This window comes from Phalacrocorax aristotelis, chromosome 9 (genome assembly GCF_949628215.1).
Source record: "Phalacrocorax aristotelis chromosome 9, bGulAri2.1, whole genome shotgun sequence".
NCBI lineage: Eukaryota > Metazoa > Chordata > Aves > Suliformes > Phalacrocoracidae > Phalacrocorax > Phalacrocorax aristotelis.
This window is the reverse complement of record NC_134284.1, coordinates 30861763-30882177: the sequence shown is the minus strand read 5'-3', so window position 1 is coordinate 30882177 and position 20415 is coordinate 30861763. Positions and strand designations below refer to the sequence as shown.

General features: G+C 44.1%; 1 protein-coding gene across 2 annotated transcripts in view; it reads right to left on the bottom strand.

Moving 5' to 3' along the window:
- Positions 1–5963: 5963 nt before the first annotated feature.
- KCNH5 (potassium voltage-gated channel subfamily H member 5) overlaps positions 5964–20415 on the bottom strand; it is a 172490-nt gene continuing 158038 nt past the window's right edge. For both annotated transcript variants that reach the window (XM_075104145.1, XM_075104144.1), the window contains one exon: positions 5964–17286. In XM_075104145.1, the coding sequence (XP_074960246.1) occupies positions 16339–17286 (948 nt within the window). In that variant the 3' untranslated portion in view covers positions 5964–16338. The remainder of the gene's footprint in view (positions 17287–20415) is intronic.

Genomic DNA, 20415 nt, shown 5'->3' with positions numbered 1-20415 from the left:
TTGGCTTGAGTTGTGAGCCAGAAGTGCCCTACATCTCGCCCATCATGACGGATCTTTAGCAGGATCAGATTCCAGTTTGGCATCATCAATGAGTTCCCTAAATTTTAGGTGAGATGAACAAAGGCCATAGGGAGTAGAATAGGAAAGTAAATGTTCAGATCTTGTCTTTCCCTTGGTGAATGTCAGCAGAGGTTGAGGCTCTGCATGTCCACCTGTGATGGCAGAGAAAGTAAGGTATTTAGCCAATGTCTCTATTTACCATTTCTTTACACAGCACAGTTTATTTATATTTAATTCTATAAAAACACCATATATTTGTATTTATTTGTTTGTCAGCCTTTGAAGAGAAGTGGTTATGACCAGGAGAAGCTATTGACAAATGGCTTGCAAAGCAAAAACTCTACTTTCCACACCTGAGCTAAGCAATCAGGATGTATTTTCTGTGTCTTTCTATGTAACCAAGGGCAGAAGAGCACCTCCAAAAAGTTGTGGCAGTGACTGCTGAGCAGCTTCTGGTGCTAATAGTCAAAAGCACCAAGCAGTGCTGCCACAAAGGTGTTTGTAGAGACATATTGCTCTGTGTGAGCTCTGCCCCACGCTGCCCAAATGCTTCAAACACTCCACCCTCGGGCTTGCAGGACCAGCTTCCTCATGCTTGAAAGTAATGATTTGTGAACTTTCTTAGGTGCAACCAAGTGAGCAAGAAAATATATTCAGGAAGACCTGGCCAAAATGAAATCATTGGCCAGGAGAGGGGGGTGGTCAAAGTGGCCCCAAAAATAGCTGATATCAGTGGTGTATCTCTCTTTATCCATTTTCTGAGTTGTGCACTACAAAATTGCAGGTAGCTTTCAGTGTCTGGCTCAATTTGTGCTCTAAAGTGAGCAGCTGTTTTATTTCTATGCAGCAAAGTAAACCACCAAAGAATTTCCAGCATTAAAGAACTCACTCACTCTGTCTTCATTACTTCACCTAATCAGAGGTGTAACGTGATTGGTTTAGCCTCATTCTCTGCCAAATAACATCACTGTGGACAACAGGAAAAAAATTTTTTTAAGATGCTGCCTGTAAAGGATGCACTGATGTGCGGAAGGAGCCGGTCTGAGCCAAGCCTTCGCCTCTGCCCTGTGCTCCTGGACCATGTTAGCTAACACACATTATTTAAAGATGGTTCCTAAATCAGTGGGACCATCAGCTCTGGAGAACAAATCCTCAGCCTAGTGTGTTGGATGGTGCTCTTGTAAAAGGAATGAGATGTGCATATATAATAACCTGTTTTCCTGGCTTTCAGGCTTGTTTAGGCAGAGGTAATATGCATAGGTAGAGCAATCTGCAAAGCAAAATGGGTGCTTCGTCTCCCCCAGGGCCTCAGAAATCTTGGGGACTGAACCCCTCACTTTGGCCGGCATCCTTGCCACTTGCAAGAGTACAAGCCAAACCCTGTCTGGGGGGTGGAACTAGTTTGGGATGCTGGTGGGGACCAGTCCCATGGATAATGACAGGAGTTGCCAGCTTGCTCAGGCACAGCTGCACTACTGCACAAATCAGTGCTATCAGCCAGCAACGAATTAGCTCCTGCAAATAAATCCACTCTTGCTTCATTCTTCAGTCTCCCTCCATTGTACCTGGCAGCTCCCTTTCCAGTGTGGCTCCCAGAGCTGAGATGCACAGCCTTGACATGGTCCCAAGCGCCCACTTGGAAAAAGCTGCTGTGCTGATGCTGCCAGCTTCCTAGCTGGCAAAAGCCAAGCCTAATTACAGAAGAGAAGCAGCAGGAGCGGTCTCTGCCACTGGGTTTTCAGCAATAGAAATTATGGACTGTTCTGTCAGTGCCTGCCACGAAGGCTTTAAGCTGTTCTCTCCCCTGTGCTGATCCTGAGGTCTCCTCACCGCAGCTGAGGATGCTGAGAGTAAGTGTTCAGTGAGTCAAAAAAAGAAAAGGTCAGTGATGGTTATTTTTCACTATAAATAGGAAGCATTTTCTCCCCAGGGTACCTGTCCCTACAGATGGCAACACCTATCTGTGGACAGCTAGATTTGGATGCTTTACCCTCAAACTGGATTAGTTCCACTCTGACTGTCACAGATGCAATTACTCCTCGCACACCCTGGTACCGTCACTGGCCGAGACAAAACGTGTAGGATCTGGGTTAAAGCCACTTACAGGGAACAGAAAAAACTTCACCAATTTCCACATGCTTTGGTTTCTGAGCTGAAGGAGCATTGGAGCAATGGTGGTTTTAAGATCATGTCAGCAATGTGTATATGTGTCAGAAAAGCCACCGGCACCCTGGCACAGGTGATTCTTTGGGGAATGACACTTGTGACAAAGCTAATGATGTAAGAAGCAAAGGGAGGAAATGTCTTAGAAATTACTGGAACTTGCTATTTCCACTTCTGCCTCTACCCCACCCTCCCAATCTTTATTTTTCATTTGGAATGTAATTAGCGTGTGGAATTTTTTGAAGCAAAATTATGCATTTGCACCAAAATTGGACATTTTATGAACAAAAGGTTATAACCAAATACTTACTATCCACTTAGATAAAGTATTCCCTCTTCATCCTGATTTGCTTGAGGGAGGAAATTAAATGCTACAAAAGTCTTATGTATGAGATACCTGTCCCAGCTCAGCTTGATTTATTTCCTATTGTCTTCAGGCCAGTGAGGAGGAAGGCGAAGCATTGTTCCTGTTGTTCTGTATACAAGCTCTATTCTAGCATCCCCAAGCCTCCTAAAAATAAGATCATGTTTTGCTCATTCATCTCAACAAATTGTGTTCTGCTTTGGCCAGGAAAACAAGAGCTCAAGAGAAGTAAGAACACAAGCACACAAGGTCAATAAAATGCACTTTTTATTTTGTATCAATGAAAATATAGCCACATGTAAATAAAGACGTGTGAAAAAAAAATCAACTTTGATCCTCCCTGAAGAAGTACAGTTCATTGTGCTAAAACCCATAATCCTTTGGGTTAGAAACAGTTGTCTGCCAATGCTTTTAAAGTGACCCACATTTGCCTTGTTGTTGAATTTTAGCAAACAGAAAAGTGCAACAAGAACCTTGCTACAGATTAACCAATTTCAATCGAACGCACATGGCGATGTCCAAAGTAACGACAGGGTAGTCACGTTTAACCAAAGCGTTCCCACGCGTTCCTCCTCGGCAGTCACGCGCGTGGTCAAGTGAGCATCCACTTTGTATGAACTGATGTGTGATTTTCAGTAGAAGGACGGTCCTTCCTTGATGTAATTTGTGATCGCTTTGCAGATTTTGGATATGGTAGCAGAGGTGCATTCCTTTTATAGCTGTTCAGTTTCAAATGCTTTATTTTCTCTAGGTTTTTATAAGCTTCCTGCTGCAAAATACAGTTCTCAATTGCTTTTGTAGAAATAATCCTGAAAGGCAGAGGCATTTAAAATCCTCACAAATCCTCAGTATATTAACAACAGCAAAAAAGATAGCTGGGCTGTTCAGAAACATGAATGCCATTTGCATTGGCTAGTGTACAAAGAGCAGCAAGTAGTAACAAAAGAAACGTTATCCAAGCCATAACCCTTTCCCCCGATTTCTCCCTTGCAAAAAAGTTTTCACAAAATATTTTTCCTCCTCACAATCCAGTGTCTGTGAATCACATACATTCAAAAGCTGCAGTTAGTCTGTAGATCAGTTTTTCCAATACGAGCTTTTAAAACCAGTTGTTTTGCCCAACTTGTCCATGAGGGTTGCACAAATGCGATTATATCAGCTGATGTTTTTTCAGCTAATGGAACACCTTGAAATTTGAAATCAAAACTAAGGACCTCAGGGGAAATAAGAAGGCTTTAAAGCCCATTATGCTTTGCTTGAGAAGAAAGTCCTGCTAATGCTAGTGGAGTGATTCCCACAAACTACGGATTAGCATTGCAGGATTGTCCCTGTTAGGTGCTCAGGGGCGCAGAGCGAGATGTGGCGGCACAAGAGTGGGGCAGTGAGCGCTGGGCTGGCGATACAAGGCTGCCTGCTCTCAGGGAAAGTAAAAAGTGCATATTGGCCATGCAGCTGCATTTCAGCAGAGAAAAAGAAAGAAAAGGCAGATTATGCCTAGGATGGGTGCTCAGCACAGACCATGTGGGTACCTCGTGAGGGCAGGCTGGGGTGGATTTTGAGATTCAGCCTCTCACTGTGCAGGCTGTATAGCAGCTCCCGGCTCAGTTTAGTCTTCGGTTGTCATTTGGGGTGAGGGGGGAAGCCTAGGAAAAAAAGCTAGAAAACTAGTACAATGAATTGACTGTAATGAGGTCCTCTGTGATGATGACCATTTGTTAAGAAAAATCTCCCCCTGCCACTAATTGTGAAAGTACTCTGAGCATGCCATTATGAGGGTACTTCTCCAGACACCACTGGGGATCTGGGAGTGCACAGAGACATATGCAAGATGATGCCCACCTCTCATCCCCTCTTTCCTCCTATATTCCCCAGCTTTTTCTTCCTGTAAGAGCCTAGGATGATCAGGTGCCTAAACATGAGTGGGAACTCATAAGCATTTCAAAGGGATGGGGGAGGCAGGGGAGGAATCCTAAAACCCATGCCAAAACTACCATGGCCTTTAGGGAGCCAGGACTTCACCCTTCGAAGTCTGGTCTGGGGTGGGGGCTACAGTTCATGAGGTCCTACGCAAGCTGCTCCTTTCCTGCGTGATGCTCTGCTCCATTCCAGGTGTGGACGGACATGAGGAAACACAAAGAGGACTCAAAAGTTGAGGGTGTCAGCCCATGTCTGAATCAGCAGCACTTGGATACAGGGATGGCAGGAGTCTCACAGTATCTGGTGCACAACCTCCTGTCTTTGTCATCGTCTCTCTCTGTGGTAGCAATAATAACTTTATTTTTAACTGTGCTTCTCCCCAGAGAGAGTTTGCACAGCTTATGTACATATCTGGCTTGTATAAGGATATTCTAGATGGTCATGAATTTTGAGCAGTTACTTTGGATGGAAATTACTGATAGTTCAGACACTGAGAGTAAGTCATTTGGATTCAAATACGTATTAATTAAAAAGTGCCCTTTCCCTGATCGGTTCAGCTGATTTTTATGGCAATTTACCTTTCTGTCCCAATCTTCAAACACACCCCTGACATTGCTGCCTGTATTCCACATGCAGCATTTTGCAGGGCATGAAATCTTGGACCCATTTGCATTAGACAAGGGCCTGAAATTAAAATCCTGGTACCTGCAGTTCCTGGTTTTAAGAAAGCTCAGCCTGTGCTGAAACTTGCTGTCCTGGTCCCTCTGTGAGACCCAGGTTAGAGTTAGAGAAATTAATGGAAGGATTTCCACTGACCTTAATAAGAACATTTACACAGGATGTTCGAAGTCTGAAAATATTTACCTTCAAAATGAAGAACACAATTCAGAAGATCTGCTGAGACACTTTACTGAACCACTCCGTCACTGGTTGGTATTTAAGCAAGACATTAACAGCTCAGCCCTAACTACAATTCCTATTAGTGTATTACTTCTTCTGAACACAAATAGCAAAACAGATCACCATGTCAGTAAATCTGCTGATGCAAATTACTTAATCAATCTTCCCATTTCTAGAAGTTGCTAGCCTAATAATCTAGGCAAGAAAAAAAGAAGCAAAAGAAACGAGGAAAAGCAAAAGAGAAAGAGAGAAAGAAAGAAAGAGAGAAAGAAAGAGAGGAAGCAAGAGAGGAAGAGAGGAAGGAAGAGAGGAAGGAAGAGAGGAAGGGAGGAATGAAGGAATGAAGGGAGGGAGGGAGGAAGGAAGAGAGGAAGGAAGGAAGAGAGGAAGGAAGAGAGGAAGGAAGAGAGGAAGGAAGAGAGGAAGGAAGGAAGGAAGGAAGGAAGGAAGGAAGGAAGGAAGGAAGGAAGGAAGGAAGGAAGGAAGGAAGGAAGGAAGGAAGGAAGGAAGGAAGGAAGGAAGGAAGGGAGGAAGGAAGGAAGAGAGGAAGGAAGGAAGAGAGGAAGGAAGGGAGGGAGGAAGGAAGAGAGGGAGGGAGGAAGGAAGAGAGGGAGGAAGGAAGGAAGGAAGGAAGGAAGGAAGGAAGGAAGGAAGGAAGGAAGGAAGGAAGGAAGGAAGGAAGGAAGGAAGGAAGGAAGGAAGGAAGGAAGGAAGGAAGGAAGGAAGGAAGGAAGGAAGGAAGGAAGGAAGGAAGGAAGGGAAACACTGCTTTTTGTTGTGGAAAATATTCTCCTTCCTATTACGCAGCTTTCAAAACAGGCAGAAATTAACACAAGATATGCAGCTACACCTGCATGTAAAAGCCCCAGCCAAGTGCTATATGCATAAAAACAGCAAATAGATATGTAAGGTTTATGAAGCATATCGTGTCCTAACTCATGTGAGAACAGTTTGCAGTACTAATGGGATTTTGTTACATAAACTGTGCTGATAAGGCTTTGGAGCTTTAGACAGTTAGCAAGCGTATTTTTACTACTGGCATGTTTTCCAGAAAAAATATGGTGACCCTGTATCTCCACCGCATCCCTGCAAACTGCAAGTTTATTGCGGTGTCCCACCACCCTTACAGGGCCACAGCTCTCTTAAGGGGCAAAGAGTCGACAATCAGTGACAAGCAAGGAAGGGAACGGACCTGTCCAATGAGAAATACTGCAGTACCAGCTTCAGGAGCATCTTTGAATCACTGTGAAACTACTGGCAGGGGAAATATATGGATGTTAGTTGTAAAATAGCTAGTAAAATAGTGCTAATTATTACATTTGAGGAAACATGTTTTGCGTGCAAGTTTCCTAGGAAGGCTGATTAGTCAGTTCTGCACTCCACAGAAAGAAGCCTTAGTTCCCCTTGTCTGAGTACAGGGATTTTATTGGGACAGTTGAAAGGTACGTTTACAGAGTTGCTTTGCACTTTAACACTAATGAGCTTTTTCACTGGTATCAATAAATTCTCTCGCTCACATGTGTAGCATTCCTTTGGCATGCATTGCCAAATAAATCTTTATTGTCTTTCTGGTAGCTTGTCCAATTCCCACAAGACAGATTTTTAAAACCCAAATCCTACCTTATTGCTAGCTACTGCCTCTCCCACTCAATAAATTGAATTTACCACCTGATAGAATTATGCAGTTGGTGGCACTCAGCCCTTCCTTTAAGTAAAAAAAAACAAACAAACGTGACTGGGAATCTATCGAGCATCAACGGGCAGTAGGAAGAGTTGGGAGGTGCCATTGCACCCGTGCACCCACAGTCCTTTTCTAAGAGCCACACCATGGGCAGACCCCACAGAACAAAAACCCTTCTCTTATTGATTTCAGGAGAAAGACAGTCACACTGATGTACTGATGACCCAAAGTGATGAGCTCTGAACACGCAGCGAGTCCAATGAGGTTGTTGGTATTCAAAAGCTAGGTTTAAACTGCTAGTTTAGGTGACATTTCAGCCCTGTAATTTTTAAGTACCACCTGACTAAGCTTGTTTGTAATGTCAGGACTCCTAATTATACCTAAAATGAAAAAAAAAGAAGCTGTTGCCAAACAGCATTTGTTGATACAAGTGAAGAAGGCAGTAATTAATCCTGCAGGGAGAACAGAGGACTAATTAGAAGCAGAGCAGAAATTTTGTTTTGCTTTAGAAAAAAAAAAACCCAAAACTTTTTCCATGAGCGCTCAGGTAAGACACCCAATTTACAAACTGAGCTGTGACCTCTGACTAATGTCCTGGCAGCAGCCTTGGATGCAACTGGATTCCCAACTGATCAGCCAGAAAGTGCAGCGTACTGCATCGCTCCACGCCTGCTTGCAATGAGCCGAGCGTGTCCTCTCCTGCCCCATCAGCCCACGAGCACAAAAGGGTTTTTTTTTCTAGGAAAACAAAGCAGTGACAGAGAAAGAGGTGCAACAACTCAGGAAATTCTTCTGAAACCAAGCCCAGGACAGGAAAGCGCCTGCATGTCCTGGCATACCGCACATGGAAATGTTGAGCAGAGCCCTAGCGTCTGCCCGAGGAAATGAAGAGGCCTTTTACTGGCACTTCAAGGCATCAGTTCAAAGTGCCACCGGTGGTAAAGTTCACCTAAGGTGGAACTGGAGGAGGAAACCTGAGGAAATGGTCACACATGGCAGTTGCTGGACTGAGTGTGAAGCTGGTGTCTCACTTGAGTTCCCCTTCTCAAACTGGCTCATTAAAAAATGTGAACACTCCAATTCCTGCTACTCTATGGGTCACTGTACTGTTCAAGATTTTCCAAAGAACCATAAATAAAATAAAAATTAAGGTTTGTTTAATAAAATGATGCACAGAGATGGCATAAGGTTTGCCTTATTATCCCTGATTTATTTGGAGACTTGCTGCTAAGCCACAGATTGGAAAGGATTTTTTTGAGTAGCCTTGTGAGGGATATGGAGGAGGTTACAGAGTCTGGAAAATAGCTTTTCAGTTTAACCTAATAGGGCCAGGTGTAAACCTTGGAATGTGCCTAGAAAAGCAGGGAATAAGCCTGGGAATGGGGCTGGGTCAGACTCTAGGGATATGCACGGGCCCCACGGACATACCCAGACCTTTTGGTCAAGCCCAGGCCATTTCACCAATGGCATCCACACTCTGACAGCGAGAGGAGAGGGCTGATTCCAGAGGGGTGAGAATCACCTGCTGACCTAGCCACTAATGAGATACCTGCTTGCCACTGCCCTTCACACGTGTCCTATAGCCTTGGCTGTGCATGTCTGCCAGCACAAATCTGAAAACCGGCTCAAATGCTACTGCTTTTTGGATGGCATTTTCAGGTATCACAGTCACCTTTCACTGGGCTGCGAAAGAAGTTGGAAGAGAGAGTGGGCGCTGCTGCTGCATCCATATTAGCCTGCTGCTTCCAGAAACTGCATGGTCACTAAGACATTTATCTCAGTCTTTGCATCAAGTGTGGATGTTAGCTGATGCCCAGTGAAGGGCTTAATTTATTTATATGCCGTAGTTTTAGAATATGCCAAATCTCCCTGGTGTCTGCTTGATTAGTATCAGCTCTTAGAAATATTCATTATCTGGAAAATTGGCACCACATTCCTCAGTATGGTATTTAAATTGGAAACCAGAAAGTAATGGAACATAACAAAGAACCTTTGAATTTTACCTCCTCTCTGTTTGTGCTATTAAAATCTACAGAATCACTGAATAGTAAAACAACATAGCTCAGAAGGGACCTTCTGGAAATTGTTTGGTACAACCGCCCTGCTCAAAGCAGCGACAACTTCAACTATAAAGTCCATACATTGATGCCACACAGTTTGGATATTATATCCCCTGTCGTTACGGGTCTTTGGCAAGCTGTAAGGGCTTTGGCTCTCCTGAAGCCCACATTTTCCCTTTTGGGCATCTGTATTTGAATATCCTTTAATGGTCCTTCCCTGTCCCACAGTTGCCTCCCCAGAAAGGGCTGCCAGCCTCATCCTTAAATGCCACCTGAAGGAAAGAGGAGTCTGCCAACTTCCAAATAAATAAATGATGAAGACGCAAACAGCCACTACGCACAGACTGGTAAGTATTGACTTCAGTAAAATTTTGTCACCATTTTAGGACACCATTCTTTATATCCTTTCTTCTCCCTCTCCGCTCTCTCCTCCCATTGCACAGCACAGAGCCAGGGCTCTGCTGTGGTGTGGGCAATCGCCTGACCGTCAGTCACTCTCTGTCTACCTTGGAAGTTCTTCACTACAGTTTTTCCCTTTGTTGGACAATTCCAAGCCTTGGCCTCTTTCCACTGAATGACACAGCTCAACAATAAGACTCCTAACACCCTCAATACCCCAGAGCAGCCAAAGGTCCCACAAAAGTGGCAGTCCAAAAGTGACTGGTGATTCCCCTGTGCCTTGGCATTGTGCATCATGATGAAGAGCATCTCAGCTGCTATACACCTCTGAAAATGTGGGTCCCTGGACTATCCTGTCACGGCATTGGGATAAAAAGTTAAAAAACTGATCGCTACAGGCCAGGAACTGAGCATCTGAATGTCTTTATGGAGCTCTCACTAGCAGTTTAGGAGCTGAACACACTGTCTCTGGCTGCACGCTGAGACATCTCTATGTTCCATGTACTGTTAGTCACCTGTATGAAAGTGCTTCTGTGCTGGAAAGATGGTAAGTGGTCCCTTTTAGAGGTACCTTTTTATACGAAGGAAATCAGGCTGGGAGCTTGAGTTATGGGTTGGATTCACTTCATTTACCCTCTAGTAGTCTACAAATCAAGTGTCTAACCTAAAGTCATTACTCTACAGTAAATGATGAGAGACTGGCACCTCCAGAGGACAACTTATCCCACCTGTCTGAAATGTGGTCTTAAATGGACCACATCTGAGTCCCCATTCCAAATGGGTAGGTATAGATACATATGATGTATCTATACATCCTTTGCAGGCAGGCAGAAACATACTCTGACATTGCTCAGCCTGAACTGAATCTGCTCTGAACCAGCTAACACAGAGACACGTCACTTAAATAGGGGAAGGGGGGGACAGGCTGGGCCCAACTTAATAGAAAATCCTTTTTATTGGGCTTTTAATTAAGGCTAATTGATGTATTCCTGGCAGACAGCCAGATATAGGGTTGGTGCACACCAAGAGCCTCAGACTGTGGGCCAAGCAAGCTTACATCTCCAAGCAGAAAATAATGAAGAAATGCACTTATTTGTTTTATAGACAATGGATAGAAAGGTTTGTGAGAATATTACCCTAGGTGCCTGGTTCCACCTGCCGTGCATCAGGAGGCTCAGTAACATAACAATAAATTAATATAATTTATTTATCATTGCCTGGTCAAGACCTTTTTGAATGCTTCTATCATTTGAGTATTCAAAATCAATATATGCCTTCTTGTCCCACAGTGCAATACAAGGTCAATTTTCTGTATAATTAAATGCACCCTCAGTAAGAATGATTTAATTTTGTTTGTCATTTGTTAGGTATCACAAAGCTCATCTTTGCAAAATTTTCTTTATGTCAGTAAGAAAATTTGCTGCTTTTCTGCCAGAAATAATGTGGACTTCTTGTCTATTTTAGCTCCATTCAGCACTCTGCTTTAAGAATGTATTTAATTTTGCAATGCTCTATAACATATTAAAGCCAACAAAAAAATGTAGAGATCATGTTACCTGTTTGTACCAAAAAAATTAAAAAGAAGACAGTTACAAAAACTATACCCAGATGTGGAAATCTAGCTAAATCAAACTATTCCTCCCTGTAGGCTCCATGGGGAAAACACTGCTCTGGTGGCACAGACATAGGTGACGGACTGGGGCCGTCCAGGAAAAATGACGGTGTCAACTTTTCTATTTCCTTCCTTAAATTCCCTGAAGGTAATCAGTGCAGATCCAGAAGTGCCAAGAAAAATGCAAACTACTGCTGTTTGGTGCTCACAGCTCTCGCTGCAGCTCAGGATGGGAGAGCCACCGAGCCCAGGCCGCCACAGAGAGATGCCTTTCTCCAAAGGAATCCCACTTCTCAAACCCTCTCTAACAAGAATGTCAGCAGCAAGACTATAAAGCATTATAGAGCGTATAGACCTAAAGATATGTTTTAACACAGGAGCTTCTGGTACAAAAACAGAACTGAAAAAAAGCCTTTACATACAGCCTATTGAAAACAATTATAACAAAACCTGTTAAAACTCTCTTCTATAGGAAAATGGTATTTGAACAGTTTGAACAGGTATCACTTTGATGCCACCTCACTTAGGAAAAGAATACTTATTTTAACAAATGTTCTGTCCAATTCTGACATCCAAAAAGATAGGTTTGTCTTTTCTAAATACTCAAAATCCAAGTAAAAGAAGTGTCAATTCATTATAATACATCCCTCTACCTCCTCATTCCCAAATTCCTTATCAAACCTTTGACTTTTTATTTTCCCTTCCAGTTCAGGCCGTCTTTTGCCCCAAAAAGCCTCCAAGCTATTTCATGATCACATCTGTTTTCTGACCCATGCAAATGATGACATCTCTGTTACAGTCTCAGTTACTTCCAGAGCAACTGCTCAAGGCTTGCAAGCAATACAACGATAATGCTGCAGCTGCCAGTTTTCTAAAATATTCTGGGATCCAAAATAGACTTTAAGGTCCAATACGATCATCAGATTCAGCCTTCAGTTCACACCTGTGTGACAGGGTTGCTTACCATGTGGTGGTAAATGAAGACTGAATCTGAATCTCGCAATGAGCCTAAACGTCAGTGCCTGCAGCATCGAGTCCCTATAGTTGTGCTACTTCTCCAGAACAGGGAAAAGAGAAATGGGCAAAGCTTAAGTCTGTCACTTCCAGAGTCAGCTCTGCTCTAACCCCTGGCAAAGACAGAAAGAGGGAAAAAAGGATTTACAAATATAAATTCAGAAGAACTGAATCTTCATTACAACAATTAATTTTTTTCAGCTGTTATCCTTAAGTGCTGTTCTATCTTTTATTACACAAAAATACTATTACAGATACTGTAGTTCATTTGCTTTGGAAAGTGTTTACTTTTCTGTACATATTTTGTTTCTATTTCAAAGTCTGGAAAGATAAAATCCACTTGTGTGCAGGTAAAACGCTTTGAACACACAAAGCACAAGGTAAGTGCTAAGAATGCTGCTCCCAGCGTGTGCCAGGATCCGTACTGGTATACAGCTCTCAAAGGAAAGGGAAGCATGAAGCCGAGAGCTCCCTCCACGTGGCAGGTAGCTGCTTGAGCATTGGCTTAGGCGGAAGAGACACGTTTGTGTCCTTATTGCACTTAATGACTAAAGGTGGTTGCTTTCAGTCAAGCCTGAACTACAAGACCAAGACTATGACTCATGCTTTAACAGAAAAGGAATGCCCCAATTGCAGCACAGAATCACACAGCATCACAAAATCATAGGCATTGGAAGGGACCTCTCGAGATCATCTCATCCAACGCTGCTGCTTGAGCCGGCACACCCAGAGCCCAACTGCATCATGCACAACCGCGAGGCGACGGGAAAGCTGAATCAGTGCCTCCATAACAACTCCATGAAACAACATGTAATGCTCCGATCAGGAAATTTTGGAGGCAAAGTGCTTCAGAATTGTACAAGCCAAGTTTTCAGAGCAATAGCCACCAGAGTCACTCCTGCAAGTTGGGCCTCCAGCTGCAGCCCCAGCACACACAGCCTGGGATAGCCCATCTGCAGGCTGCATTCATCATGTTTGCAAGACACCCATCGCGCTACTGCCTCATACAGGGTACAAGCTGAACTTGCAGTGGACAAGATTGGCATACCAGAGTCAAAGCAGTACTAGCTGTGGACCTGGAAACACTGTATTTGTTTCATGAACGTGGTATTTTACACTATTTATGGCTTTTAGCCACTACATGTTTTAACCAGTTGAGTTAAACTTGAACTGTAATAGACATTCGGGGCTCAAATATTTTCCAAGGCCAGATTAATCCTGTTACATGTTCTCTCATTGTAAAGTGGCACCAAGTTACACCTGACTTGCAAGATAAACCTAAACAGAGATCCCTTTGCATGCCATGCAGTTCCATCTAGAATTAATATCAGTTACAGAGAAAGAAAAGAAGTCCTTCACAAAGGCAGAGGAATGCCATTAAGGCTAAAGCTTTCTAACAAAGTCATACCCATTACCCTGATGGCTCTTTTGCAGCATCGCATCACAACAGATTCATGCATTCAATGAACTTTACCAAAATCTGGCCCCCAGACAGCCTATGTGACTCAGCTAGTCACTGGGCAGCTCTGGGCAGTTGCTGTGTGTCTCTTAACCATCAATCCAAGTCAGGTAAGAACATTCAAATCTTCAAAGCTTGGCACTTAAATTGTACCCACAATGTCTGCACATACTCCAGCAACCTGCAGCAACCCCATAACTCCCTAACCCTATAACCCCCTGATTCTTTCAAAGTCCCAGGGTAGGATTTAGACTAGGACAACTAGGACCTTGAAGGTCCTGATGTTTTGCAAGTGCCGTTTGCCCTTGCAGACCAAAGCATGGTTGCAGAGTTACAGATTTGCACTTGCATCAGAACAGTAGCTGCCAAATACACCTGAAAGTTTTGACATTGGCAACTGCAGCTGTGGGAAACTATAATGAGCAGGCAGCCTGACCACTAGGCTTTGGGAAGAGTTGTCCCTTTCGGTGGCTTTTTGTTCTTCCTTTTTTGTCTATAATTTCCTAAATAAAGGAACTGGAGAAGGGGCAGAAACCAGCCAGAAAGAAACAACAAATGAGAAAGACCTCCATCTTCCAAAAAACCTCTAGGAATTGACACAATGGAAGCAATGATTTCTATGGCTTTCTTATGAACTTTTTGGGGTTTATGGGTTTGGATTTCACAGTAGAAGATATGATCACCCTAAGATGCGGGTTCCTAATTGCCCCTACTGCAAATGATAGGGTTTTTTGGGTTTTGTTTGTTTGTTTTGGTTTTGATTTTTTTTGTTTGGTTTTGCTTTTTTTTTAGTTTTTCAGGAAGCTATGTAGTTTAGTTCAGTTTAGTTTATGAATATTAAGCAATGGATCTGGTATTGGTGTCTGGTAAGGATGCCCACTAATTATAAACATGTCTTTTATTTACCTGATTGATAGTAATGTCTTGTTTTACTCTAGGCACTTTTGAAAATACGGGATCTTGATGCAAGAGGCCATTTAAGTGTGGAGGGGAAATCCTTCTCTGAAGGACCAATTGCACTCTGCTGGGCTGGCCTCAAGCTGTACCAGTTAACACTGCTGAAGCTGCAATGGCCATTTCTGCTATGCATCACGTGTATCTGGATTCAAAACCAGTATAAATGGAGAGGCAAAAAACCACACCACACTCAGGTGCAGACCCAGGTAGAGCCCAAAACCTCAGCTGCAAACAGAGGAACAAAAAGGATCCAGAGCAAGAGCCTGCCCTGCTGCAGTCCTGCGAAGCCAGCAGCACCGCGTGGAGGGCGATGTTCCAGCCTAGGAGGTGGGGATGGGGTCTGAGCATGGTACAGACTGGGAGATGCTGATGGGAGCCAGTTAAGAGAAGGGTCAGAGCATCTGACACAGACCTAAAGGACTTAGTACACGTGACAACTGGTCGCGTGGGCACTGCAAGCCTGCTTTTGAAGTGTGCCCCACCTCATGCACCGAAACGTTCCATGAGTCCAAGGCAAGAGCAGCGGGCAGCACCCTAGGGAGGACTTCATCTCCCCAACACACCCACCACTCTCCCACCCAACCATTATCATCCAGATGCCTTGGACTAAAGGGAATTTCATCCTGACCAGTTATTTTCTCTACTTCTCAAAGGCAGTTGCAGGCTGATAAATGTCCTCAGAAAAAAGAGTGGAAGGGAATTAACTGCAGCCTTTTAACTTCAGGCTTTTAAACCTGCTCACATGGCTCCTGAGGAGCTGAGCTATGCTTGCCCTCTCCCTCGCTCAGACCTTGTGCAAAGTCTTTCTGCCAGGGGCAATGGAGTGGGACAGTGGGAGAGCAACTTCAACCCTGCAAAAACAGGACATCCTAACAAGGATACTGACAGAACCGGACAACATCGCTGAGTGCTGCAAAGAGAATCTACATAATGTTACTCTAACAGTTCAGTAAAAATGGCATCAGTAAAAGGAGGCTTTCAAGAAAGAAGTTACCCCCAAACACACAGGGAGTGCAGCTGAGAGAGTTTCTGTTAGCTTCATTTTGTTACATAAATCACCGTTATTATTTCTTACTTACAATGTTAAAATAGCAGGAGGATACTTCAAATAAAGGGCTATGCATGCACGATACCCACACGACTAAATTCCAGTGATCCACTCCAGCACCAGACGTGGTGCCCTTCCCTGGCCACTGAGCTGAGCCCTCCCTTTAGGAGGAGTAGGGGAATTAATCACCAAATATACAGTATATTGTAATGGGATGATACCAGGAAACAATACTAATTGGAGTCTGAATGTGTCCTCCATGTGGTCACGTTAATCTACTGTTTAACTCGGCAGAAAAGACAGTGAGGAAATAAAAGCTCAATTCACCCAGCCTGAGATCAAAACTGTCATGGCAATATTGGCAGGTTAGACCCTGATTCTTTAAATAGTACATTGCCTTTGTTAAACAAAAGTCATTCTTTTATTACATAATAGAGATTATAAATAAATGTAAAGTGTGCATGCAGTCAACTGCATATTATACAAGCAATATCTATGTTAATAATTGTTTTCTTTGGCAGGCCAGAATCCAGCTGGACATGCAATATTTACATATCAAAATCCTTGGTGTGTTCAAGTCATATTGGATGCAAGTGAAAATATATATGTATATATATTTACTGTATACACACACATATATATGTATAAAGGTATATATACACCTCTGCATATATACTGTATACATATATACACATAGGTATATGCTAAAAGTGGATTTCATCTTTTTCTGATTCAGGTGATGCAGGCCTTGAAACACTAAAAATATCCTGACAGGGTATCTGGGGGGGCCTCTGGGGTGATAAATGAGACTTGGGGGAACAGATCTGGGGTACGTTCTTTTCAGACAATATTTTTAAAATTTCTGCCACCTGCTTCTCAAGGGCAGCCATCCTACTGCTTAGCAGCTGGATATCTTCTTTGAGTTCGTGCTTGACTTCCTGCAGCGTGGTTTGTAAGGCCTGCTCAGGAATAGGGTAGAAAGGATGCCTAGCATCAGCCTGAATGGGGCTGTGCTCCAGGGGGCTGCGAGTCTCACCAGCTTTATCCAAGCGAAGGTCACTTTTTGTTATTCCACTGTCACAAGAGTCTGTTTTCCTCAGTGGGTTTTTATTTACACCGTTCTCCGAGTCATTGCACTTGGGGTCGTCGGACAGTAACCCCATGGACTCAGCCTTCGTAACGTTGTTCCAGTCCTCCTTCTTCTCCTCGTGGGTCCCCATCGTGTTCTTCAGTCGAAGCCACCCTTTCCCGTTCCCGTTTTTCATCCGTATGGGACTGTTTACTTTCAGACATTTTTGGTCTCCGTTTCCGTTTGGCTTGAGCTCCATTGCATCCCTGTTGTTCTGCTTCACAGCCTCGCTGGTTTTCATGTAAGCCAGGGATGTCTGGATGGGGGTGATCTGAGACACAGTGACCACACTGGTGCCTGTGATGGAGGCCCCATTCTGCACGCTCCGGCTTTCCACCTGAAGCTGGTTCCTTTCCGGGTCGATGTGAGTTGAGCCTTGATTACGCATTTCCTTTTGCTGTTTGAATTTCTGGAAGAGTTTCCGCACAGGGTGGTCCACAGGGATGCTCAGCGTCACCTCGTTCTTCTGGCGCAGGCGCTCCTCTTCTTCCTTCTTGACATCGCTGATCTTCCGGAAGATTATCTACAGGGGATAAAGTCACAACAGAGTCAGTACGCAAAGGACATCACATACGGCAAACATTAATGAGTGACGGAGAAACAGTATTGAGGGAACAGCCATTTCTCCTTCATTTCTATCTTAATTTCTTGTATTGAATTCAGAGAGAGCTGATCATGACATAGTAACCTCAGACATGTGTCACTGCATAGATACATATATACACATACACACTTTCTTAAAAGTACAGATTAAAAATGGGTTTCGCCTTTATTTTTGATGCAGAAGATAGAGCCTTGAAGAACTAAAACACTGACACAAAGAGAAGGAAAGAAACTGAATAAAGAGAAGGAAAGAAAGTGAGCAAGAACCCAAATACCGTGATACCTTCCTACCCATTACTCACACTCATCCTGCTCTGTCACTGTCTTTGGTACAGTTCAACAGGAAACAGTAATTCAGTGGAGAATACACAGCTCTACATTTAACTCAATGTACACACCCTTCCATAGACTGGAAAATCCAAATGTGCTCAATACTTTCTAGCGCTGCTTACTGCTAGTTTTATAACGGTGGCTGGAGGGTGCAATTAGGTTCCCCATGTGCTGCGTTGTGTGGCTTCTCACAGCAACACAAGCATTCCCCGGAGAGTTTATATGTCTAATATGTGCAGGTGTATTGAGAGCACCATGGAGAAGCACTGTAACAGAGGTGTGTGATTACAAAACCCAGCAATAGTTATTTCACCCTGCAGCATCTCTCAGGCCTCTATAAAAAAAGGAATCTGAGCCTCAAGCTGTGGACGGATCCACAGAGTAAAAACCTTTCTATTGATTTTATGCATTTTACTCATATGAAGGCTTTTTTTTTTTTTTAGGTTCATCCCATTTTCTTGAATGTCAGACTGAGGCAGGACAGGATAGGGAAACTGGTTCTCTGGATGACAATACTAAAGTGAAAAGCAGCATGTGATTAAGTGCAAATATGGACTTTGTAGGGATAGTGTTGCTAAGTAAAGTAAAAGAAAGCCCCTGCAATACACAAACAAAACTCTGTGACAGTCAGGTGTAGGTTTTGAAGTATTTGTTTGAGTATCCATATTTCACTATCTATTTACTTTTTACAAAAAGGCTTCTCACGCCTGTCCATATTTGCAAAGAAATAGTTCCTTTCAAGTCTCACATCTTAAGAAGTTGGCAGAGGGGTGCCACGAGGGCTACAGCTCCTTCCCTGCATGAATCTGGGATAAGCTGGACTTCAAAGCTTCATTAGAGAGCTTTCACACGCAGTAAATATATCCTTGTGTGCTGCTAACAGATGCAGCTGCTTATAATAATTTGGAAAGTTAACATGTTTATTAGAAGCCCAGTTTAAAAACAAAAAAAAAAAGGAAAAAAACAACAGAGAAACATGGAAGATACTTTCATCTTATTCTTCTGACCTAGATGCAGCGACACATACACTTATTTGGAAGCTGCCCTTCATTAGCACCTACCTTCATGGAGCAACTCCTTCTCTTGGACAAACCACTAGGGACAGCAAATAAATGCAAGAGAAGTTGCCCTTGACTGAAAATTAGGTAATTACATTTAATTGAAGCGACGGTCTCTAAATGAAGATTTGGAAGGTGGGTTGTGTCGTTTTGGTTGTGCCTTTCTTTCCCTGGAGGACAGCGTGGGACCTCTGGCAGATGATGCAATGCTGAAAGCAACCAGCTGCAAGGATGTGCCCCCAAGATGTGTCTCAGAGAAGATGGCCGGTTCCTCTGCTGGTCTCCCTGTCTGGCTGTGCTGCTCTGCCCTGTGCTGTGCTAGGCCAGAGTGTTTGTGTCCTTGAAAACGCCTGAGGTGGGGAAAACATCCTCCACCCAATGTTCCCCTGCTGCCTGGCCATGACCCTATTTCACAGCTTGCGCACCCTCCTCTCCCCGAGCCTGCTTGTGCCTGGCAGGTGGTGGCCGGAGGCAGACGGGGATGCTGCAAGGCCGGCAGCTGCCTGCAGCCTGGCGGGGGCTCACAGTGCTCCCGTGTCCAGTGCAGCACTGAATGTGTGGTCCGGAGAGGCGCGAGGTAACTTCAGTGACGTCTTTCCTGCTAGATGTTTATAAAGCCCAGAGCGACAACAACAAAGACCACATCACCGCTTTTTGATTCTTTTCCAAACACTTGCCTTTCACTGAAAACAACCTTCACCTCCTTTTTTTTCCCCAGTCTACTCCTGTGCTTTCTTTTCTCCCTTTTCTCCTCTCAGTTCAAAACTTCTCCAGCCAGAGGTTATCTCCCTGCACAGCATATAATTACCCATGACTGCTGCTGCAGCCTTCTGCGGAAGAAAAGCCAAGACTTCGCTAATTTGACACTGCCTGTACCTCACACTCCTGAAGCGGGCCCTTCTGAAAGCCAGGAAATTACTTTATTTTTCTCCGCCCGAGGCTTTGCCCCAGAACCGCTTGGCCAGATATCACTCGGATGAGCCAAGCCCACTGGCACAGGGGTCTGAGCCCAAGCACTGCTGTGCCTCAGCCAATGCTCTGGGAGAAGCTGAATGTGTCCCTGCTACAGGGACGGGTGGCCAAGGTGATGAATGCCATCAGATTTGCAGTGCAAATCTGCTCCAACCAAGTGAGACCAAGGACCAGGTAACCACTCACAGCCATGGGCTCTCTCCCCACTTTAGGCACATGCGGTGGAGAAGACACTCTCCCAAAGTCCTGCTGTCACCTCCCCAGGAGGAGATTTTCCTTCAGTCTTTTGTAGGACACAAGCAGGAGCCTGGCAGAGCTCTTCAGTAAATTCTTTCCTCTTCCTCTGCTTGGGGCAGAAAGTGCTATGCACTGCAATGATTTATGCAGCTCATTTGAAGAAGAAAGCCTGCTGCACTCTGAATTAGCGCAGAAAATGCCCAGAGACTTGGAAATCCAGGGGTTAGCTGGGAGTCAAGAATTCAGGACTGATCTACCTTGATGGAGCCATATTTCCAAGGAAGCAAAGGTGGCCTGATGCCCAGCCCTGTGCCCACCCTCCCCTCAGCTTTCTCATGAAACCTGGATGTGTTCACAGGTGTTTCCTATTTCCTTTTTCACTCTGAAATGCATAACCAAGCAAACCCTCCCAGCTGACACTGTGAGATTATGGCACTTTGGAGACCAAGGTC